At 45.5% G+C, this 25,327-nt stretch overlaps 1 protein-coding gene across 2 annotated transcripts in view; it reads left to right on the top strand.

Annotated features, from left to right (window-relative positions):
* Positions 1 to 877: 877 nt before the first annotated feature.
* Positions 878 to 25,327, top strand: part of pigf (phosphatidylinositol glycan anchor biosynthesis, class F) — a 60,406-nt gene continuing 35,956 nt past the window's right edge. The window contains exons 1-3 of one of the 2 annotated variants that reach the window (XM_085980539.1): positions 878 to 1,384; positions 1,475 to 1,566; positions 4,884 to 5,000. In XM_085980539.1, the coding sequence (XP_085836665.1) occupies positions 1,154 to 1,384; positions 1,475 to 1,566; positions 4,884 to 5,000 (440 nt within the window). In that variant the 5' untranslated portion in view covers positions 878 to 1,153. The remainder of the gene's footprint in view (positions 1,385 to 1,474; positions 1,567 to 4,883; positions 5,001 to 25,327) is intronic. The other variant, XM_085980533.1, reaches the window with a different exon arrangement.

Below are 25,327 nucleotides of genomic sequence, written 5' to 3'. Positions count from 1 at the left end.
CACATCCAAACATGTAGGTGCCATTTACAACAACAACAACTTGTATTTATATAGCACCATTAACGTAGTAAAACGTCCCAAGGCACTTCACATGAGTATTATAAGACAAATAAATTGACACCGAGCCACATAAGGGCAGACACAGAAGTAGGTTTTAAAGAGTGTCTTAAAGGAGGAAAGAGAGGTAGAGAGGCGGAGAGGTTTAAGGAGGAAATTCCAGAGCTTAGGCAACAGAAGGCACAGCCACCAATGGCTGAACGATTATAATCAGGGATGCTCAAGAGGGCAGAATTGGAGGAGGGCAGATATCTTGGGGGGTTGTGGGGCTGGAAGAGATTACAGAGATAGGGAGGGGCGAGGCCATGGAGGGATTTGAAAACAAGGATGAGAATTTTGAAATCGAGGCGCTGCTCAACCGGGAGCCCATGTAGGTCAGCGAGCACAGGGGTGATGGGTGAACGGGACTTGGTGCGAGTTAGGACACGGGCAGCCGAGTTTTGGATGATCTTAAGTTTATGTAGGGTGGAATGTGTGTTGGAATAATCAAGTCTAGAGGTAACAAAGTGCTTTTTTTTCCTGCACTAATTTCAATTTACACTTATTTGCCTTTTTCAATTTTAAATTACCCTAATAGAGCAGTTTAGCTTGTTCACCCTCACTGGCTTGAATGCTGACTCAGTGTTTAATTGCCAGTACTACAGTGCTGCCACCCACACTCCTTCCCTAAGTACACCTGCCCAGTGGCTGGAAGCGCACGTCTAGCGTATCGTTCCGGACGTAAAATCACATTCCAAACGTACGTCAGAAAGTCCCGCCCTCTCTCCAAACGATTGGTCCAGAATCGCCCAATAGACAGGCAGCAGGCAGCGGTTCCCTTGGCTCTGATTGGCCAGATGATGTTGCCAATCACCGAGTGCTGAGCCTGGCGCTTCCGCTGGATTGAGGCAGGTTCCTCTTGTGCGGGTTAAGTGAGGCTGGCCTGTTACCTGGGAAAGAGAAATGAAGAATCCAGATGAACCAAAACTACAAAATAACATTTGATTAAAAAGCTAGTGTCGGAAGCGGTTATTTTTATTGGTCGTTGGCAGTCATTTTTGTTGCTGTAACATTTTGCACAGACGGGTTGGTAACAGATCAATAATAAGGGGCAAATATGAAGGATGTCGAGTTAAGAGGCATGTTCTCGGCGCACATTATTCTCATCCTCTCTGTCGTGTTTGCTACCTATGTTCCTCCTTTATTTTTGGATGACTTCTCTGTAATTGGAACCCACCTACTGTGGCTGTGTGTTTGCTCTGCCATTGTTGCTGCTGTTACCATTGTTTTGTATTCATTGCTGGAAACGAACCCTACCTCTAGCAAGAAGAATTCCTTCAGTAACAAGGTAAGATTGTGATGTATGTTTCTCACATTTTTGGATGCTCTGCGTTTTGTTTTAAAATGTTAAATGATCTGTATTTACTGTTTTTTTCAGGTCGCTAAGAGCTTCAGGTCCTGTTTGTTATTCTTTACTTCCTGCTTAATGTTCCATGGAGTTATAGTTTTATATGGAGCACCACTGCTAGTGTAAGTATACAATGAACTGGAATTCTATCAAGACTCTCATTCCCAAGGGTACTTCTAGCTTGCAACTGTGTAGGACCCCAATTTGCATATATAATAATAATCAACTTTATTGTCATTGTTAGTGCACAAGTGCAGTACAACTAAATGTAGGCTTGTGGCTCTCGAGAGTGTACATTTAGATTAAGACATTTAAACATTCAACATTCATTTGGCTTGTAATACATTAACATAAACATAATAAAGTGCATTGGCAGATGTGCAGGCCTTAGAGTTTATTTGTGGAGTTCAGTAGGATGACAGCCCTGGGAAAGAAGCTGTTCCTAAATCTGGTCATTCGGGTGCGAATGCATCTGTAGCGTGTAACACTTGTTGCAGGCAGGCGCCCTGGACGACTCAAAGTCACCTGAGTCAATATCATTTAAAAAATAGCAATGCTGGTTAACAAGACCAGAACAAATGGAAAATAAGCACTGGGTTCATTTCTAGAGGAATAGAATTTAAAATCAGAGAGGTTATGTTAAACTCATACAGAACCTTAGTTAGACTGTACTTTGAGTACTGTGTACAGTTCTGGTCTCCATATTACAAAAAGAATATCAAGGCACTGGAGAAGGTGCAAAAAAGATTTACAGTTCTAGATGATACCAGAACTCTGAGGTTATAGCTATCAGGAAAAATTGAACAGGCTGGGGCTCTTTTTCTCTAGAAAAGAGAAGGCTGAGGAGTGACCTAATAGAGGTCCTTAAAATTATGAAGGGGTTTGATAGGGCAGATGTAGAGAAGATGTTTTCACTTGTGAAGGAGTCTAAAACTAGGGGTCATAAATATAAGATAAGTCACTAATAAATCCAATAAGGAATTCAGGAGCAATCTCTTTACCCAAAGAGTGGTAAGAATGTGGAATTCGCTACCACAGGGAGTAGTTGAGGCGACTGGCATAGATGCATTTAAGGGGAAGCTAGAGACGAACATGAGGGAGAAAGGGATAGAAGGATATGCTGATAGGATTAGATGAAAAGAGGTGGGAGGAGTCTCGTGGACCAGTTGGGCCAAAATGGCCTGTTTCTGTGCTGTAGACTCTGCTACATTTAGTGTATGAGTTATAGTTGACAGTCGTATGTTCTATTATTTGGTTAAATAGATCTAGCTTCCAGGCTCCTTTAGACTTTCTGTGGGTTTGGTCAGATAAGGACAAGTACAGTGTACAGGGCAGATATTTCTATGTGTATCTTGGGGATTAAGAATGAGTCACTTCAAAGGGTTTGACTCTTGCAGAAGTTTGAGAAGTGTTACTCCTGGAGGAAGTGCTGATTTGGAGGTACCTGAACATATCCTGCTGTGTAAGGTGAAAATAATTGCTGAAAGGACTAGATTTCTCCATTATGAAGAAGCTGGCCATGTCTGGTGATGCCCTTTTCATGAGAGACTCCAAATCTACACCACTGGGGAGTTCTTTGATGTGCTAGTTTGAGGACTGACGGGTCCAGCAGAATTTTCAATTGTGCGCTTGCCTCTTTCTAGATCGATAATGTTGGTAGAATTATAGGGTTTTTTTGCTCCTCGTTTTCTACAGTTCAACAAAGTGTATGAAGGAAAGATTAGATTGTAGGGGGGATAGGCTGGCAGGTTTCAGCCTCTTCCCCAGCCATGGGTTCGATAGTGAGGCTGTACTCCCAAGCTATAATTCCATCTGCGCACTTAATGTTGGACTCAACAGGTGAGCTGGAAGAGGGAGTTCTATGATGAGAATGTTAGGTGTAGCAGAGAAGGAGTTAGACAGAGGTTTGTTAATGGAGAGATTGTAAGTCGTGGGAGAATTAGTCAAGGAATGAGTGGAATAGAAGTGTCGTACAGGTTTTTGATGCTGGATACAACTGCTGGTACTTCAGAGGAGCTGGAGGTGTTTGAGAAAGAATCAGTTCAACTTAGAAGGGTGGAAGATGTGTGTGAATGGAATAGGAAATCAACAGTAGTAGGAGATTCTGTAGTGTTATTTGTTAATCAGTTTCCCCATAAAGACTGAATTAATAGATTGTTGATTTATTTACCTGGGCCAAAATTTGTAGATACTGTGGTGTCATTCCGGGCTACCGGCTTAAGATGAGAAAGTGATCGAGAAAATGATTCTACAGACTAGAATGCCTGTAAGTTGGTCATTGAGAGGGGGAGGGACTTCAATTATCTAATTATTTGCTGACATATTAAAACTAAGGAATGCTGCATGTTCCTAGAGTTTAAATAGTCACGGTCATAGGTTATCTGGATCCAATGAAGTGAAACAAGCTGGGTATTTTAAATTAAGTTGTGGAGTATTTATAATCCAATGGTACGGTAGCATATTGGTTATGATATTGGACTAGTAATCCAGAGACCTGGACTAATGATCCGGAGACAGGAGTTCAAATCCCACCGGGGAATTTAAATTCAAATAATTAAATAAATCTGGAATTGAAAAGCTAGTATCATTAATGGTGACCATGAAACTACCAGATTGTCGTAAAAACCCATCTGGCCTACCTGTGACTCCAGACCCACAGCAGTGTGGTTGACTTAACTGCCCTCTGAAATGGCCTAGCAAACCACTCGGTTGTATTCAAGAAGGCAGCTCACCATCACCTTCTCAAGGCCAATTAGGGATGGGCAATAAATGCTGGCCTTGCCAGCGACATCCAGATCCCGTGAATTAATTTTTTTTTTAAAAAAGGTCAAATCAGATTTGAAGTGCTAATGAGGGTATGTGGGAAGGGCAATACCAATAAGATTGAAGCTTAAAGAGGAAATTCAGGAAATGTGTTAAAAGTTGACTGGAGTCCCAAAAAATGTGAAATCAGCAGTAGAAAGTGTCCAATACTTAAAAAAAAAAAAAAAAAAACCTGTCGGAGGCTACAGCCAACATTTTCTCAGTAAAGTTAAGAGGACTGGGGGGCTGATGATTCAGCAGGAACATAATAAGTGCAATAAGAAACAAAGTGTTCCAAATGCCTCGATGAAGAGGAAGCTCGGAGAGTTTTTTAAAAAAAAGCAGGTTTGAGAAATGAGCAAAAAGTGACAATTTGCAGAAAACTTTCCAAGTGTGGCGTTCCGCAAAGTATCTGATAATGTAGCTTGCCTGGGACACTCCACATTCCTGCATGACCGTTACAATGGCTCTTCCCAGTTTCAGTGAGTGGATTCAGGGAACGTACAGCCATGAATCTCAAAACTCAGGTGGTCTTCGGAATACTTTGCTGACCCCTGTTTTGTGTATGCAGTGAATGACGTATAGTCAGCACTTCACTATCAAGGTACCAATTGTAAACTAGCTTTGTATTTTACAGGTCCTTCAGGGAGACCTTTTTGTTTGCAGTTCTATTATCTACCTTTACAACACTTCGTTGTCTATGTATGCTGGGACCCAATGTACAGGCATGGATACGTGTCTTCAGTAAAAACGGGTAAGTAATGGAGAGTGTGTAGACTTTGTGTCGGTTCAGTCTTGCACTTATGCGGGAAAACCAAACCAAGCCGTGAAAGTTTGAATTCCATTGGTAACCCAATATATCCAATAGTCTGATTTATTATACAGGAAACTTTGGTTTATCCGGAGGTTAAAAGTCCGGAAAGCTCTATCTACCGGCAAAATTCAGGAGCCGTTTCCTATAAGTATTTTTACTTCTCGTTGCTTATTTTTCCCAGTCAGGCTCTGCAAGGTCTGTAGCTAAGCAACAGCTTCAGCTAGAGACGCTTTTAAGCTGCAGCCGACTGTTTTGAAGCTGTTGCTAAGCAACAGGGTTTGTTGATTCACACGGAGCTGAAAATCTCCGTATGTTTCAACATGTCCGGCAGTTTTGATCTAACGGCAACAGCTCGGTCCCATCGGTGCCGGATATCACAAAGTTTCCTGTATATAACAGAAAACGCTGGAAAAACTCAGTAGGCCAGGCAGCATCTGTGGAGAGAGAAACAGAGTTAACGTTTCAGCTCTGGGACCCCAGACCTGAAACGTTAACTCTATTTCTCTCTCCACGGATGCTGCCTGGCTTACTGAGTTTTTCCAGTGTTTTCTGTTGTTGTTTCAGCTTTCCAGCATCCGCAGTATTTTGCTATTGTATTGGAGTCTGATTTATTCTTTGCTTTGTAATCCTATGCAATCTAATCAGATTAATGTAAAATCATTGTGTTGCAGTCGCACATTTTGTATAAGTTTTTGCAAGCTGGGGTGCGATTTACGCAGTAATAAGTTTTACCAATCGGTCTAGTATTATAATTACAGCATCTGTATAATTTATCCTCCTTAATTGGAGGCGCATATTATTTATGTATCAGTCAGTGAGCATTAACAAACTATTTGGCTATTGGAACTGATCTAAATCTTGTCCACAACTGATGTCCATTTCCAGCGTACACTCAACAGTGGTTGCAGATAGGGACCTTAAGAGGAGGCCTCGAGTGATTTACCCCCCTCCCCGCCCCTTTCCTTAAATCAGGGGGGAGCCAAGGTCATTTTTTGTGCCCCTATTGCTGTCCCGGCTGAGGTCAGCTAAACACAGGCTAAAAATCATATGTGGAGTCTTGCTGGTCTGTATGGCTCGGCTACTTGATGGATAACTTGTTTCAGCATCCAGCAAATTAGATTTTTTTTTTACATTGGTGTCACTTTCTCTTTGTAGATGAACTTAATGTATCAATTCAATATAACCACAGAAATGTACAGCCTATAACAGAAGGATATGTTTAATTTCTGTATAATAGTGAATGTGCAGTTCTTTCAGCCAATTAAATCTATTAACTAAAAAATAACTTTCCAGAGAAATGTAGTATGCTCCCCAAGAAATTTGTAGAGTTTCTCCCTTTTGCCATCGGGCAGGTAACATAGAAACATAGAAAATAGGAGCAGGAGTAGGCCATTCGGCCCCTCGAGCCTGCTCCGCCATTCAATGCGATCATGGCTGATCATCCAAATTCAGTACCCGGTCCCTGCTTTCTCCCCATATCCCTTGATCCCTTTAGCCTTGAGAAATATATCCAACTGCTTCTTGAATATATTTAATGAATTGACCTCTACTGCCTTCTGTGGTAGAGAATTCCACAGGTTCACCACTCTCTGGGTGAAGAAATTCCTCCTCCATTCTGTCCTAAATGGTCTACCCCTTATCCTTAGACTGTGACCCCTGGTTCTGGACTCCGACCATCGGGAACATCCTTCCTGCATCTAGTCTGCCCAGTCCTGTCAGAATTTTATAAGTTTCAATGAGATCCCCTCTCATTCTTCTAAACTCCAGCGAGTACAAGCCCAATCGACCGAATCTCTCCTCATATGTCATTCCTGCCATCCCAGGTATCAGCCTGGTGAATCTTCACTGAACTCCTTCCATTGCAAGAACATCCTTCCTCAGATAAGGCGACCAAAACAGCACACAATACTCAAGGTGTGGTCTCGCCAAGGCCCTGTACAACTGCAGCAAGACATCCTTGTTCCTGTACTCAAACCCTCGCTACGAAGGCCAACATATCCATTTGCCTTCTTAACCGCCTGCTGCACCTGCATGCTTACCTTCAGCGACTGGTGCACAAGGACACCCAGGTCTCATTGCACTTCCCCTTCTCCCAATCTATTGCCATTCAGATAATCTGCCTTCCTGTTTTTGCTACCAAAGTGGATAACCTCACATTTATCCACGTTCTATTGCATCGGCCATGCTTCTGCCCAATCACCCAACCTGTCCAAATCAACCTGGAGTTTCTCGGCATCCTCCTCACAGCACACACGCCCACCCAGCTTTGTGTCGTCTGCAAATTTGGAGATAGTACATCTAGTTCCCTTGTCTAGATCATTAATATATATTGTGAATAGTTAGGGTCCAAGGACCGATCCCTGTGGTACCCCACTAGTCACTGCCTGCCACTCGGAAAAAGACCCGTTTATTCCAACTCTTTGTTTTCTGTCTGCCAACCAGTTCTCTATCCAAGTCAGTACCTTGCCCCCAATCCCATGTGCCTTAACTTTACACGCTAATCTCTTATGCGGGACCTTATTGAAAGCCTTCTGAAAGTCCAAATACACCACATCCACTGGTTCTCCCTTATCTGTTTTACCAGTTACATCCTCAAAAAATTCCAGTAGATTAGTCAAGCACGATTTACCTTTTGTAAATCCATGTTGACTTTGTCCGATCCTGTCACTGTTTTCCAAGTGTGATTTCCAAGTAACCTGAGTACTACTTGACCATACAGTTGTCCCTAGGAACATTTGAAAAACTTTACTGTTTAAAATCTTCAATTACAGGGCTCTTTCATGTTAATTGCCCAAGTCAAAATACAGAAATATCTCTTTCTGTTTCAAATATAGAATACTGGCTGGTTGTGAGACACATGGCTGTAATGGACTCTCTGGGTTCTGATGGCATCATAAGCTACAACAGCAAAGGCCAAATGGGTTTCAATGTCAAAATCCAGGGACTAAATTGTCCTTTGTTTCTCCTAGCATTATATCAAGTAGTAGACCACACTTGGAGTACTGGGTACAGTCCTGGTCTCCATATTATAAACAGGAAATAGAGGCACGGGAAAAGGAGCAAAAAAGATTTACAAGGATGATGCCAGAACTGAGGAGGATATACTCATCTGGAAAGGCTGAACAGGCTGGGGCTCTTTTTTTCAAGAAAAAAGACTGAGGGGTGACCTGATTGAGGTCTTTAAGATTATGAAAGGGTTTGATCAGGTAGACGTAGAGATAATATTTCTACTTGTGGGTGTGTCCAAAACTAGAGGTCACAAAAAGCAGGACAAATCCAAACGGCCAATTACCACCCCATCAGTCTACTCTCAACCAATGTTCCCCCTAATTTATTTTTGGGGTATGTGGTCCATTTAACGGACTGCATGGCCCATTCAAAAATTTGCACACGTGTAAAATTCCCCATTGAACAGCCGGTGATGTGGTTGTTGGAGGCCAATCATCTCAGCCCCAGGACATCGCTGCAGGAGTTCCTCAGGGCAGTGTCCTAGGCCCAATCATCTTCAGCTGTTCTATCAGTTCAACTCCTCATAAAATGAAGCTGTCCTTGCCCGCATGCAACAAGACCTGGACGACGTTCAGGCTTGGGCTGATAAGTGGCAAGTAACATTTGCGCCACAAGTGCCAGGCAATGACTATCTCTAACAGACGAGAGTCTAACCACCACTCCTTGACATTCAATGGCATTACCATCGCCGAATCCCCCAACATCAACATCGTGGGGGGTCACCATTGACCAGAAACTTAACTGGACCAGCCACATAAGTACTGTGGCTATAAGAGCATGTCAGAGGCTGGGAATTCTGCGGCAGGTGTCTCACCACCTGACTCCCCAAAGCCTTTCCACCATCTACAAGGCGCAAGTTCACGGTGGCATAGTGGTTAGCACTGTTGCCTCACAGCGCCAGAGACCCGGGTTCGAATCCGGCCTCGGGTGACTGTGTGGAGTTTGCACATTCTCCCCGTGTTTGCGTGGGTTTTCTCCGGGTGCTCCGGTTTCCTCCCACAGTCCAAAGATGTGCGGGTTAGGTTGATTGGCTATGATAAATTGACCCTTAGTGTTAGGGGAATTAAATACGTGGGGTTACGGTGATAGGGTGGGATATGTGTTGGTGTAGGTGTTACGGGGATCGGGTGGGATATGAGTCGGTGCAGGCTCGATGGGCCGAAATGGCCTCTATCTGCACTGTGGGGTTTCTGTGTTCTGTGCCTGGATGAGTGCAGCTCCAGTAACACTCAAGAAGCTCAACACCATCCAGGACAAAGCAGCCCGCTTGATTGGCACCCATCCACCACCTTAAACATTCACTCCCTCCACCACCGGCACACCGTGGCTGCAGTGTGTACCATCTACAAGATGCACTGCAGCAACTCACCAAGGCTTCTTTGACGGCACCACCCAAACTCGCGACCTCTACCACCTAGAAGGACAAGGACAGCAGGCGCATGGGAACACCATCACCTCTAAGTTCCCCTCCAAGTCGCACACCATTCTGACTTGGAAATATATCGCCGTTCCTTCATTGTCGCTGGGTCAAAATCCTGGAACTCCTTCCCTAACAGCGCTGTGGGAGTACCTTCACCACGCGGACTGCAGAGGTTCAAGAAGGCGGCTCACCACCACCTTCTCAAAGGCAATTGGGGATGGGCAATAAATGCTGGCCTTGCCAGTGACGTCCACATCCCAGGAACAGATTTTTTTTTTTTTTTTTAAGTAATTAATGTGAATATACTACCAAGGTAGGATGCAAAGTACTTTGGGATATCCTGGTAAGGTGCACTTTATAGCAGACTCTTTCTGGATAAAAGAATACAAATCCACTTTGTGGGGGACTGAAATTTTGGAAAAGGAAATACAGGAAACTTTGTGCTATCCGGAGGTGAGCTATCCGGCAAACTGGAGCCACCGGCAGAAATCAGGTGCCGTTTTTTATTATTATTGTTTGTTTTCTTTGCTTTTTTTTCCACAGTCAAGCAGTGCAACGTCTGTAGCTATAGCAACAGCTTTAGCTACAGACCCTTGCAGCCACACACGAGTGTTTAGAAGCTGTTGCTAAGCAACAGTGATTGTTGTCAGATACGGAGATAAGAATCTCTGTATCTTTCAACATTAACTCTGGAGTGTACGGCACTTTTTAGGCAACGGCAGTAGCTCGGTGCCGGATAGTACAAAGTTTCCTGTAATAGAGTTGTTAAACAATTACTTCCGCACTTGTAGTGAAAGCAGCCAAAAAGGAAATTATAGATCAGCTAGTTTAAATGGGGCTGTTGTTGAGAATGTTGTATTTATTTGTTTACACATCGTACAGTTTCTAATACTTTTTGTGTAAACAGCTTGAAGACAGTTTTCATAAGCAGAGTAAGTCCCCTGAGCACTAAGACCCAAATCTTCATTTGTAGCTATATTTGGAATAGCATCGCTCAGACCTACCAATCAACCCTGATCCCAGTAAATTGCTTACTGAAAAATGAGTAAGATGCTAATTACATCTCCTATCATATTAAACAGCTAGAATGTTTTGTTTAATCTACACTACAGTTCTAGATTTATAGACAAATAAAATGATATGCAGAAGAAAAAAAGACGTGGGCAATACTCTACACAGGCATAATATCTGATTAGAATTGGAAACCGTCCATAAGGGCTTACCCCTTTTTAGGAAGTTGCCTCAGTCTGTTGGCATGTAACAGACCCTTTGGATAAAATGGTCTTGCTTTTCTTTCCTTGTTCGTAGTCATTTGATCAGATGTTACAAATAGATTAGATGAGTCATGGAGCCTGGGTGTCTTCACTGGGACTAAAGATCCCTGAAAACCTCCCCTCTTTATAATGCCTTTGAAGATATTGTTGTTAACTGCTCGTAATCAAAGGTACAATACATTAAAATGGTCTGACGGAATGCTAATGGGGAATTAAACACACGGGGCAATTTTAACAGGTGGTTTGGGGGCGGGTGGGTAGTTAAAATGACTGAATTTGATACCGCGACCACAACCCAGCTCCAATGTGCCCACTTCCGGGTTTAACGGAGGTGGGTTTGGAAGTCGGGGCTATAACTGGTGCAGGCGGGTGGGTACTTATTGCTGCAGTTAACGTCCTTGGGAGACATTAATGGGTTCTTTTTACACTGTATTATACTTGGGTTTAAAGTTAACCTGTCAAGTACAGGTTTTCCGAGGCTTGGGAATCTGACCAGTGAAACGGAGGCGAGATTGAGTTGCAGTTCAGGTGGCTATTTTATTCAGATTGCCCCATCTAAATAAAAGCTCACCTATGTGTGTATGTCCCTGAAGGTGGCGGGACATATTGAGCGAGTGGTTAGCAAAGCATATGGGATCTTAGAAACATAGAAGATAGGAGCAGGAGTAGGCCATTCGGCCCCTCGAGCCTGCTCCGCCATTTAATGAGATCATGGCTGATCATCCAAATTCAGTACCCTGTCCCTGCCTTCTCCCCATATCCCTTGATCCCTTTAGCCTTAAGAAATATATCCAACTCCTTCTTGAATATATTTAATGAATTGGCCTCAACTGCCTTCTGTGGTAGAAAATTCCACAGGTTCACCACTCTCTGGGTGAAGAAAGTCCTCTTCATCTCTGTCCTAAATGGCTTACCCATTATCCTTAGACTGTGACCCCTGGTTCTGGACTCCCCGACCATCGGGAACATACTTCCTGCATCTAGTCTGTCCAGTCCTGTTAGAATTTTATAAGTTTCAATGAAATCCCCTCTCATTCTTCTAAACTCCAGTGAATATAAGCCCAATCGACGTGATCTCTCCTCCTACGTCATTCCTGCCATCCCAGGTATCAGTCTGGTGAATCTTCGCTGCACTCCCTCCATCTTCGCTGCACTCCCTCCATGGCAAGAACATCCTTCCTCAGATAAGGCGACCAAAACTGCACACAATTCTCAAGGTGTGGTCTCACCAAGGCCCTGTACAACTGCAGCAAGACACCCTTGCTCCTGTACTCGAATCCTCTTGCTATGAAGGCCAACATACCATTTGCCTTCTTACCTGCCTGCTGCACCGGCATGCTTACCTTCAGTGACTGGTGCACAACGTCACCCAGGCCTCGTTGCACTTCCCCTTCTCCTAATCTATTGCCGTTCAGATAATAATCTGCCTTCCTGTTTTTGCCACCTAAGTGGATAACCTCGCATTTATCCACATTGGGCAGATGCATGGCAGATGCAGTATAATCACCCAACCTGTCCAAATCATACTGGAGTTTCTCTGCATCCTCCTCACAGCACACACGCCCACCCAGCTTTGTGTCGTCTGCAAACTTGGAGATACTACATCTACTTCCCTTGTCTAGATCATTAATATATATTGTGAATAGCTGGGGTGCTAGCACCGATCCCTGCGGTACCCCACTAGTCACTGCCTGCCACTCGGAAAAAGACCCATTTATTCCAACTCTTTGCTTCCTGTCTGCCAACCAGTTCTCTATCCAAGTACCTTACCCCCAATCCCATGTGCTTTAACTTTGCACGCTAATCTCTTATGCGGGACCTTATCGAAAGCCTTCTGAAAGTCCAAATACAGGAAACTTTGTTATATCTGGCACCGACGGGACCGAGCTGTTGCCGATCTATCAAAACTGCCGGACATACAAAGTTAATGTTAGAGTCATAGAGTTATACAGCACGGATAGAGGCCCATCGTGTCCGCGCCGGCCATCAAGCCCTGTCTAATCTAATCCCATATTCCAGCATTTGGTCCGTAGCCTTGTATGCTATGACATTTCAAGTGCTCATCCAAATGCTTCTTGAATGTTGTGAGGGTTCTAGCCTCCACAACCCTTTCAGGCAGTGAGTTCCAGACTCCAACCACCCTCTGGGTGAAAAAGTTCTTTCTCAAATCCCCTCTAAACCTCCCGCCCTTTACCTTGAATCTATGCCCCCTAGTTATTGACCCTTCTACTAAGGGAAAAAGCTCCTTAGTATCCATCCTATCTATGCCCCTCATAATTTTGTACACCTCAATCATGTCCCCCCTCAGCCTCCTCTGCTCCAAGGAAAACAAACCCAATCTGCCCAGTCTCTCTTCATAGCTGAAGCGCTCCAGCCCTGGTAACATCCTGGTGAATCTCCTCTGCACCCTCTCCAAAGCGTTCACATCCTTCCTGTAGTGTGGCGACCAGAACTGCACACAGTATTCCAGCTGTGGCCTAACCAGTGTTTTATACAGCTCCATCATAACCTCCTTGCTCTTATATTCTATGCCTCGGCTAATGAAGGCAAGTATCCCATATGCCTTTTTTACCACCTTATCCACCTGTTCCGCCGCCTTCAGGGATCTGTGTACTTGCACACCCAGATCCCTCTGACCCTCCGTCTTGCCTAGGGTCTTACCATTCATTGTGTATTCCCTTGCCTTGTTAGTCCCCCCAAAGTGCATCACCTCGCACCTTTCCGGGTTAAATTCCATTTGCCACTGCTCCGCCCATCTGACCAACCCATCTATATCGTCCTGCAGACTGAGATTACCCTCCTCGCTATTTACCACCCTACCAATTTTTGTATCATCCGCGAACTTACTGATCATACCTTTTACATTCATATCCAAGTCATTAATGTAGACCACAAACAGCAAGGGACCCAGCACCGATCCCTGTGGTACCCCACTGGCCACAGGCTTCCAGTCACAAAAACAACCTTCGACCATCACCCTCTGCCTTCTGCCACTAAGCCAGTTTTGTATCCAATGTGCCAAGGCACCCTGGATTCCATGGGCTCTTACCTTCTTGACCAGTCTCCTGTGCGGGACTTTATCGAAGGCCTTACTGAAATCCATGTATACCACATCCACTGCATTACCCTCATCCACACACCTAGTCACCCCCTCAAAAAATTCAATCAAATTAGTCAGACATGATCTTCCCTTGACAAAGCCATGTTGACTATCCCTGATTAATCCTTGCCTCTCCAAGTGGAGACTAATTTTGTCCCTCAGATTTTTTTCCAATAATTTTCCTACCACTGATGTTAGGCTCACTGGCCTGTAGTTCCCCGGTTTTTCCCTACTCCCCTTCTTGAATAATGGTACTACATTAGCGGTTCTCCAGTCCTCTGGCACATCCCCTGTGGCCAGAGAGGTTCTGAATATATGTGTTAGAGCCCCTGCAATCTCTTCCTTTGCCTCACACAGCAGCCTGGGATACATTTCGTCCGGGCCTGAGGATTTATCCATTTTTAGGCCTGCTAAAACCGCCAATACCTCCTCCCTCTCGATGTTAATATGTTCGAGCATATCACAGTCCCCCCGCCCTATTTCTATGTCTACATCGTCCCTCTCCATAGTGAAAACAGATGCAAAAAATTCATTTAGAACCCCTCCTACATCTTCCGGCTCCACACACAGATTGCCACTTTTGTCCCTAATGGGCCCTATTTTTTCCCTAGTTATCCTCTTACCCTTAATATACTTATAAAACATCTTAGGATTTTCCTTTATTTTGCTCGCCAGTGTTATTTCATGGCCCCTCCTTGATCTCCTAATTTCTTTTTTAAGTATCCCCCTGCACTTTTTGTACTCCTCTAGGGCTTCCTCCGTCTTTAGCCTTTTGTATCTGCCAAAAGCCCTCTTTTTTCTAATCCATTCTCGTATATCCCCTGACATCCAAGGTTCCCTGTGGTTTTTGGAACCACCCTTGACCTTTACGGGAACATGTTGCCATTGTATGATCTCAATCTCCCTTCTGAAAGCCTCCCATTGCTCCGATGCGGATTTTCCTACAAGTAGCTGATCCCAGTCCATTTTGGCCAGATCCTGCCTTATCCTATTAAAATCGGCCTTCCCCCAATTTAGAACCTTTATTTCCGGCCCATCCCTGTCCTTTTCCATGACCACCTTAAATCTCACCATATTATGGTCACTGTCACCAAAGTGCTCACCTACTAGCACTTCTTCCACTTGGCCGGCCACATTCCCTAGAATTGGTCCAGTACCGCCCCCTCTCTTGCAGGACCTTCTACATGCTGGCTCAAAAAGCTCTCCTGGATGCACTTTAAGAATTCTACACCCTCTGTGCCTTTCACACTCTGACTATCCCAGTTAATATTGGGGAAGTTGAAATCCCCCATTATTATTACCCTATTATTTGCACATTTCTCTGAGATTTGCCTACATATCTGTTCCTCTATCGCCCCCTGACTGTTTGGAGGCCTATAGTACACTCCCAGCAAAGTGCTTGCCCCCTTTTTGTTTTTAAGCTCCACCCATATGGCCTCATTAGAGGAACCTGCTAATATGTCATCCCTCCTTACTGCAGTAATTGACTCCTTAATTAATATTGCGACACCCCCTCCTCTTATACCTCCCCCTCTGTCTCGCCTGAAGATTCTGTACCCCGGAATATTGAGCTGCCAGTCTTGCCCCTCCCTCAACCATGTCTCCGTGATAGCAACAATATCATACTCCCATGTGTTTATCAATACCTTCAGTTCATCCACCTTATTTGCAAGACTCCTTGCATTAAAATAGATGCCAGCCAGCCTTGCCCTTGTATATTTGCCCTGTCTACCAAGCTGACTTTTTTTCTCTCTAATTGGCAGCACATCACCCCCTATTTCAGCTCCCCTCTGTATCCCATCCCCCTGCCAAGTTAGTTTAAACCCCCCCCAAACAGTGCTAGCAAACCTCCCCGCAAGGATATTTGTCCCGCTCTGGTTCAGGTGCAACCCGTCCGACTTGTACAAGTCCCACCTTTCCCAGAAGCAGGCCCAGTGATCCAGGAAACTAAAACCCTCCCTCCTGCACCAACTCTTTAGCCACGCATTCATCTGTTCTATCCTCCTATTCCTATACTCACGAGCACGTGGCACTGGGAGTAATCCAGAGATTACAACCTTTGAGGTCCTGTTTTTTAATCTGCTACCTAGCTCCCTAAATTCTTGATGCAGGACCTCATCCCCCTTCCTACCTATGTCGTTGGTCCCAATGTGGACCACGACCTCTGCCTGCTCACCCTCCCCCTTAAGAATGCCCTGTAGCCGCTCAGTGACATCCATGACCCTGGCCCCAGGGAGGCAACAAACCATCCTGGAGTCACGTTTGCGGCCACAGAAACGCCTATCTGTTCCCCTTACGATAGAATCCCCTACCACTATTGCTCTCCCACTCTTTTTCCTCCCTTTCTGAGCAGCAGAAGCGTCCCTGGTGCCAGGAAGCTGGCTGCTGCTGCCTTCCCCTGGTGAGTCATCCCCCTCAACAGTATCCAACTTGGTATACCTGTTTGAAAGGGGGATGTCCGCAGGGGGCCCCTGCACTTCCTGCCTGCCTCTGTTGCTCAGCCTGATGGTCACCCAAGTTCTTTCTGCCTGTGCAGCCCTACCCCGCGGCGTGAACAACTCGCTAAACGTGCTATCCACGACCCTCTCAGCATCGCGCATGCTCCAAAACTCATCCACCCGCAGCTCGAGCGCCGCAATGCGGTCTACAAGTAGCTGCAGCTGGATGCATTTCCCGCACACATGGTCGCCAGGGACACTGGCAGCGTCCCTGACTTCCCACATGGAGCAAGAGGAGCAGAACACGGGGCTGAGCTCTCCTGCCATGACTTACTCCTTTAATTAATTAAAAAATTTATTCAATACCCCAGTTACAGGTATACTCTAGGGTGCTTTATTTACCAACTGTCCCCACTACAACACAGAGACCCTAGAAATTTAACACCACAGAATTCAAGCTTGTATTGAAAAGAGAGAAATACTCACCAACCAATCACTTACCTGCTCCCTGGTGACATCACACCCCGAATACTTTTTACCTCTCTGCTACCCTCTGAGCTCGCAGACTGGAGTTTGGTATGCCTCTCCTGGCCCCGCTGCCGCTTTTATTACCTCGCCGCCGCCGCCGAGTCTCCCACAGGTCCGCCGCTCTCGCTACCTGCCGCCGCTGCTCTGAGGCCTCTCCTGGCCCCGCTGCCGCTTTTATTAGCTCGCCGCCGCCGCCGCCGAGTCTCCCACACGTCCGCCGCTCTCGCTACCTGCGATCTGACAACAAACACTGTTGCTTAGCAACAGCTTGTAAACAGTCGGCCCGTACCTTGGAAGCGTCTCTGTAGCTTAGCAACAGCTTCAGAGAGACTTTCCAGAGCCCGACTGTTGAAAACAAAGCCACGAGAAGAAAAAAAAACCTAATAAAACGGCTCCTGATTTCTGCCGGTAGATCGAGGTTTCCGGACATACAACCTCCGGATAAACCAAAGTTTCCTGTATACCACATCCACTAGTTCTCCCTTATCTATTCTACCAGTTACATCCTCAAAAAATTCCAGTAGATTAGTCAAGCACGATTTACCTTTTGTAAATCCATGTTGACTTTGTCCGATCCTGTCGCCTGTTTTCCAAGTGCTCTGCTATTACATCTTTTATAATGGACTCTAGCATTTTCCCCACTACCGATGTCGGGCATACCGGTCTGTAATTCCCCGTTTTCTCTCTACCACCTTTTTTAAATAGTGGGGTTACATTAGCTACCCTCCAATCGATGGAAACTGTGCCAGAATCTATAGAATTTTGGAAGATGACCAGCAATGCATCTACTATTTCTAGGGCCACTTCCTTAAGTACCCTAGGATGTAGATCATCAGGCCCTGGGGATCTATCGGCCTTCAATCCGGTCAATTTCCCTAACACGATTTCCCTACAAATACTGATTTCATTCAGTTCCCCCCTCTCATTAGACCCTATGTTCTCCGACATCTCTGGGAGGTTATTTGTGTCCTCCTTTGTGAAGGCAGAACCAAAGTATGTATTTAATTGGTCAGCCATTTCTTTGTTCCCCGTTATAAATTCCCCTGATTCTGACTGCAAAGGACCTACGCTTGACTTCACCAATCTTTTTCTCTTCACATCACATATCTATAGAAGCTTTTACAATCTGTTTTTATGTTCCCTGCAAGCTTACTCTCATACTCTTTTCGGCCTCTTAATTAATCCCTTTGTCCTCCTTTGCTGAATCCTAAACTGCTTCCAACCCTCAGGTTTGCTGGTTTTTCTGGCCAATTTATATGTCCTCTCCTTGGATCTTATGCTATCCCTAATTTCCCTTGTTAGCCACGGTTGCGCCACCTTTTTTTTTATTTTTATGCCAAACCGGGGTGAACAAATTCTGTAGTTCATCCATGCGATCTTTAAATGTTTGCCATTGCCGATCCACCATCAACCCTTTGAGTAACATTCCCAATCCATCCTAGCCAACTCGCACCTCATACCATTGTAGTTTCCTTTATTTAAATTCAGGGCCCTAGTCTCTAAGTCAACTACTTCACTCTCCATCTTAATGAAGAATTCAGTGAAGAATTCTATCATATTATGATCGCTCATCCCCAAGGGGCCTTGCACAACAAGATTGCTTATCAGTCCTTTCTCATTACATAATACCCAGTCTAAGATGGCCTGATCTCTAGTTGGTTCCTCGACATATTGGTCCAGGAAACCATCCCGTATACACTCTAGGAATTCCTCCTCCACAGTATAGTTACTAATTTGGTTAGCTCAATCAATCTATATGACTGCTGTGCCCTTATTGAACGCGTCTCTAATTTCCCATTTAATGCCATCCCCAACCTCCGCATTACTGTTTGGGGGTCTGTATACAACTCCCACTAACATTTTCTGCCCCTTGGTATTTCTCAGCTCTACCCATACAGATTCCACATCATCAGAGCTAATATCCTTCCTTACTATTGTGCTAATCCCCTCTTTAACCAGCAATGCTACCCCACCTACTTTACCTTTTTGCCTGTCCTTCCTGAATATTGAATACCCCTGGATGTTGAATTCCCAGCCTTGGTCACTCTGGAGCCAGGTCTCCGTAATCCCAATTATATCATATCCGTTTACATCTATTTGCGCAGCTAATTCATTCACCTTATTATGAATGCTCCTCGCATTAAGACACAAAGCCTTCAGGCTTGTTTTTTTAACACTCTTAGTCCTTTTAGAATTATTATTTGCTGTGGCCTTGTTTGATTTACACCCTTGATTTCTCTGCCTTCCGCTTTTGCTTTTCTCCTTGCTGCCTTTTGCTTCTATCCTTGCTTCCCTATCCTCTGTCTCCCTGCACAGGTTCCCAAACCCCCTGCCATTTTAGTTTAAACCCTCCCCAACAGCACTAGCAAACACTCCCCCTAGGTAATCGATCCTGGTCCTGCCCAGGTGCAAACCGTCCAGTTTGTACTAGTCCCACCTCCCCCAGAACCGGTTCCAATGTCCCAGGAATTTGAATCCCTCCCCCTTGCATCATTCCTCTAGCCACTTATTCATCTGAAATATCCTTCTATTTCTACTCTGACTAGCACGTGGCACTTGGGTTTCATAAATAGAGGTATTGAGTACAAAAGCAGAGAAGTTATGCTGAACCTTTATAAAGCATTGGTTAGGCCACAACTGGAGTATTGCGTCTAATTCTAGTCACCACACTTTAAGAAGGTTGTGAAGGCCCTTGAGAGCGTGCAGAGGAGATTTACCAGAATGGTTCCGGGGAGGGGGGAATCTTAGCTACAAGGACAGGTTGGAGAAGCTGGATTTGTTTTCATTAGAGCAAAGGAGGTTGAGGGATGATTTGATAGAGGTGTATAAGATTCTGACGGGTTTGGATAGGCTAGACGGGGAAAGGCTGTTCCCACTAGTTGATGGTACAAGGACTAGGGGACACAGATTTAAGGTTTGGGCAAGAGATACAAGGGGGATGTGAGGAAAAGCTTTTTTTATGCAGTGAGTGGTGAGGACCTGGAATTCGCTGCCGATGGAAGCGGAGATACTCAATGTTTCCAAGGGGAGACTGATTAGACACTTGTGGGAAATAAACTTGCAGGGCTACGGGGATAGAGCGGGGAAATGGGACTGACTGGATTGCTCTACAGAGAGCTGGCACGGACTCGATGGGCCGAATGGCCACCTTCTGTGCCATTATGACTATCTGCCAAATTCTTGCCAAAGGGAACTGAGACACCGGGTGCAATAGAGTCAGAGTTCTTGTGTGGATACAGCTCTTTCTAAAATTTGGAGGCTTTCAAACTGACAATTTCGGAATGGGAGGCACGTTGGATGTGTTTGAAAATACATCAGAAGCGGAAGACCGTCACTACCCATGGCAGCAATGACGTGCTGTGGTGGGATCAGTACGTGCACAGGGGAGAGGTGCACAGACGAGGGGGCCGAGGTTGAAGGAGGCACTACCCGCGTCGCTGGGTTTACAGACAGAGGTTCAACTTCCTTGACGTCTCAGAAGAGCAGTGCTTCCGCAGGCTGCGGTTGTCACGTCAGGAGGTGGCAGACATCTGCAGCCTCCTAGAAGAAGACCTGCTCCCTGCTGGACCTGGTGGACACACATTCAGTCACCACCGCCCTCAATTTTTTTTGCCTCTGGTTTCTTCCAGGGCGCTACCAGAGTCCTCTCGAGGGTCTCGCAGCCCATAAATGCATAAGGCAGGTGACGGTTAGATTGTTTGCTGGGGCTGGGAGTTATGTAAACTTCCCCTGTGATGACGATAGCCAAAATGAGCGGGCACTCCGATTCACCTCTGTCTGGATTCCCACAGGTACTGGGTGTCATCGGTTGCACACTTGTGGCAATTTGAGCACCATCACAGCAACTAGGAGTTTTAATAAACAGCAAGGGATATTCATCCATCAATGTGCAGCTGGTGTGCAACCACAAGAAGAGGTTTATGCAGCCAGAGGTATGTACCAGGTTCCCTGGGATCTGTCATGATGCATTCGGACTGTGGCAGTCCAACGTTCCAGACCTTATTGTTCCAGGAAGCAGACTTAAGGGCTGGCAGACTTAAGGGCTGACTCTTAGGAGACAAGGGAATACTCCCTTCAAACTTAGCTCATGACTTCCGTGAGGAACTCCACCAATGAGGCGTAGGAGCACTACAAGAGTCACATGACCACCAGATGCGTCATAGAGCAAGACATTGGAATGTTGAAGATGCGTTCCAGCTGCTAAGATAGATCTGGAGGCATGCTTCGGTACTCGCCAGCCAGGATGCCCAGATCATAGTGGTGTGCTGCGTCCTGCACAACATTGCGCAGCAGAGAGGATTGCAGATGGAGGAGGACGAAGGGGCTCATCCCTCATTTTCGGATGAGGAGAACATGGAGAAGGATGAAGATGGGGTACCCATCACCAGAGCAGTCACTCCCATTGTAGCCAGGGATGCCTGAATATCGTGATGGTTCACCTAGTGTTGACTCGCACAGCAAAACACAAGAAATGAAATCCCGCTCCCACCACCAGGACCACACCCCACCCACTCCCCCCTTTTGTACTAAACTGTCCTTCAACCACTATCCACCCATTGCACATCTGCCCATTGGTTCCCAGCATGTATTTTTTTTTTTTTTAATTCATTGATGGGATGTGGGCGTCGCTGGCTAGGCCTGCATTTAGTGCCCATCCCTAATTGCCCTTGAGAAGATGGTGGTGAGCCGCCGCCTTGAACCGCTGCAGTCATATGGTGTAGGTACACCCACAATGCTGTTAGGAAGAGAGTTCCAGGATTTTGGCCCAGCAACAGTGAAGGAACAGCACGGTGGCATAGTGGTTAGCACTGTTGCCTCACAGCGCCAGGGACCCAGGCAACTGTCTGTGTGGAGTTTGCACATTCTCCCCGTGTTTGCGTGGGTTTTCTCCGGGTGCTCCAGTTTCCTCCCACAGTCCAAAGATGTGCGGGTTAGGTTGATTGGCTATGATAAATTGACCCTTAGTGTTAGGGGGATTAAATACGTGGGGTTACGGGGATAGGGGGATTAAATACGTGGGGTTACGGGGATAGGGTGGGATATGTGTTGGTGTAGGGGTTACAGGGATCGGGTGGGATATGTGTCGGTGCAGGCTCGATGGGCCGAAATGGCCTCTATCTGCACTGTGGGGTTTCTGTGATTCTGTGAACGGCGATACAGGTCCAAGTCAGGATGGTGTGTGGCTTGGAGGGGAACTTGTAGGTGGTGCTGTTCCCATGCGTCTGCTGCCCTTGTACTTGACATTCATCATGAAATAAGTGAAAGGACGAGTTAGTGCTCAGGACACAATAATGGGCGTGGGTGTGGACGTGGAAGTGCTGCTAATCAATAAATTTTACGTGACATTATAAAGAAAGGAAACTTAACATTTTGTCAAAACACCCATGTGCATACCTTTTGGTGAATTACAGTTGCTTTAACTTGTCTTCCTACTGCTTCTGTGTGGTGCATACTGTGTAGTTTCAGCAGAGGTAGAGACAGGCTGCTCAGATCACTGCCCTGACTGCCAAGATGCTTTTGGCTTATGCCCCCTGGTTTCTGGAGCCCCTGAGGGTCCCGCCAAGGACTGCTCCACCTGCACCTGTGCAGGGGCAGACTTGGCCTTTGGGAGACGAAGCAACATTTTGAGCACAGGCGGGTGGGGGAGTGGGGCTGGATGCAATGGGTGAGAAGTGGGAGCGCTTTGAGTGGAGTTCCCACTTCCATGTCCCCTTTCGCCATCATCCCTTGGGCCAGCGCCATTTCACTCATAACACTCCGCTGCAGACCAGCTTGGTGGAGATCAGTGACTTGTTGCAAGGCAACGGATAAAGTATCTGTCATCCTTTTTAAGGGAGCAGACAAGTTGGCATCCAAAGTCTGCACGGCCGTGATCATGTCCTGCAGCTTTCAGCTCCATGGATGCAGCCGCTCTCCATGGCAGACATTTTTGCAATTCCCTGCATCACCAATCAACGAGCGATCGAGTTGGACTCTTCCATCCTCTCTGCTATTGTGTACAGTGTGTGTGGTACATCATATAAATTATGTTTAAGATAATTGTTTTAAGATCATTGGCAAAAGAAACTGAGGGGAGATGATTATTTTTATGCAGTGAGTTGATATGATCTGTGAGGAGGATGCCGAGAAACTCCAGTATGATTTGGACAGGTTGGGTGATTGGGCAGATGCAGGATAATGTGGATAAATGCGAGGTTATCCACTTTGGTGGCAAAAACAGGAAGGCAGATTATTATCTGAATGGCAATAGATTGGGAGAAGGGGAAGTGCAACGAGACCTGGGTGTCCTTGTGCACTAGTCGCTGAAGGTAAGCATGAAGGTGCAGCAGGTGGTTAAGAAGGCAAATGGTATGTTGGCCTTCGTAGCGAGAGGATTTGAGTACAGGAACAAGGATGTCTTGCTGCAGTTGTACAGGGCCTTGGTGAGACCACACCTTGAGTATTGTGTGCAGTTTTGGTCGCCTTATCTGAGGAAGGATGTTCTTGCCATGGAGGGAGTGCAGCGAAGGTTCACCAGACTGATACCTGGGATGGCAGGAATGACGTATGAGGAGAGATTGGGTCGATTGGGCTTATACTCGCTGGAGTTTAGAAGAATGAAAGGGGATCTCATTGAAACTTATAAAATTCCAGCAGGACTAGACAGACTAGATGCAGGAAGGATGTTACCGATGGCGGGGGAGTCCAGAACCAGGGGTCACAGTCTAAAGATAATGGGTAAGCCATTTAGGATAGAGATGAGGAGGAATTTCTTCACCCAGAGAGTGGTGAACTTGTGGAATTCTCTACCACAGAAGGCAGTTGAGGCCAATTCATTAAATATATTCAAGAAGGAGTTAGATATATTTCTTAAGGCTAAAGGGATCAAGGGATATGGGGAGAAGGCAGGGACAGGGTACTGAGTTTGGATGATCAGCCATGATCTCATTGAATGGCGGAGCAGGCTTGAGGGGCCGAATGGCCTACTCCTGCTCCTATCTTCTATGTTTCTATGAATGGACTGCCTGAAAGGGTGGTGGAAGCAGATTAAATAGTAACTTTCAAAAGGGAATTGGACATATATTTGAAAAGGGAAAAATTTGTAGGGCTATGGGGAAAGAGCAGCAGAGTGGGACTGATTGAATAGCTCTTCCAAAGAGCCGGCACAGGCTTAATGGGCCAAATAGCAGCCTCCTGTGCAGTGTGATTCTATGATTTGTATAAGGGTAACAAAAGCAAGGTTTCCAAGTTTGTTATGGAAATGGAGAGGAATAATTGTATCGGATTCAGGACAGTTTGGATCTTTTAGGAAACTTGGGGAAGGAATAGCAGCTCAATGTATACAAATGTAAAATAAGAGAGCAAGGAACCAAATTGGAGGAAGCTCAGCGTAAACTTGAAGAACAGCACCTCATCTTCCGATTAGGCACTTTACAGCCTTCCGGAATCAATATCGAGTTCAACAATTTCAGATCATAACCTCGGCCCCCATTACATTTTTACTTATTTTTTTATCCACACCTTTGTTTTGGCCCTTTTTCCCTCCACCCCCGCCCCCCCCTTTTTTTTTTCTCTCGTCCCATGGCAGCTGTCTCCCATTCTGCCAGCACATTTCACACCTAATCTAGAGCCATCTTTTGTCTCCACTAGTCCTATCACCATCTCGTCTCGTTTTGAATACCTCTTAATGTCTCTTCACTTCTCTTTTGTTCTCTCCCAGCTTGGCCTCTTAATCTATTTCATTTCCTGTGCTTTTCCAGTCTTGACAAAGGGTTTGCCCCAAAACGTTGACTCTATTTTCTCTCCACGGATGTTGCCTGGCCTGCTGAGTTTTTCCAGCATTTTCTGTTGTTATAACCAAATTGGAGAATGTCTATAGCATACTGATCAGAAAAGGGATCGGGGGCTTATTGTGGAAAATGGTTGAAATCAGCCAAATGTATAGCTACAGTGAAGTCGAACAAGATACTGTATTGGCATAGGAATTGGGGGGGTGGGGGGGGGGAAGGTGATACTGTGAAAAGGGCTGGGTAGCACCTGTTTGGTGTACTCCATGGCACTGCCACCATTGTATTGTCCTTAAGGTGCAATATTGGGGAGCCATGGTTAAAACAGATGTCAAAAATTTGAGTTATGAGGAAAAAATAAAGACGTTAGTCTGTTTTCTTTGGAAAAGAGACTTCAAGTGACCTTTTGGAAACTTACAAAATTATGAAAGGCTTTGATAAGTTCACTGACAAGTGGCTCAAAAACGAGGGAATTGAATAAATAGGTAGAATTATTTCATGGAAAGAGCAATAGATTATGGAATTACTTACCAGGAAATTAATTGAAACAAATGGTGTAAGTAGGTTCGAGAGCTGACTGAGCATATTTTAGAGGATTATGTGGTGGGAGAAGGTTTGCGATGGATCTAGGGGTGAGCTTGTTGGGCCGAATAACCTGTTTGCTTTTACTATCTAAGGATGAGAATTTACAGCACCTTTGGAGTTGTAGCAAACTTCATTATAGATGGTTGT

This window comes from Somniosus microcephalus, chromosome 3, assembly GCF_052327205.1.
Source record: "Somniosus microcephalus isolate GS21.2 chromosome 3, FLI_Smic_1.0, whole genome shotgun sequence".
In the NCBI taxonomy this organism is placed as follows: Eukaryota; Metazoa; Chordata; class Chondrichthyes; order Squaliformes; family Somniosidae; genus Somniosus; species Somniosus microcephalus.
This window is presented reverse-complemented; position numbering and strand designations above follow the sequence as displayed.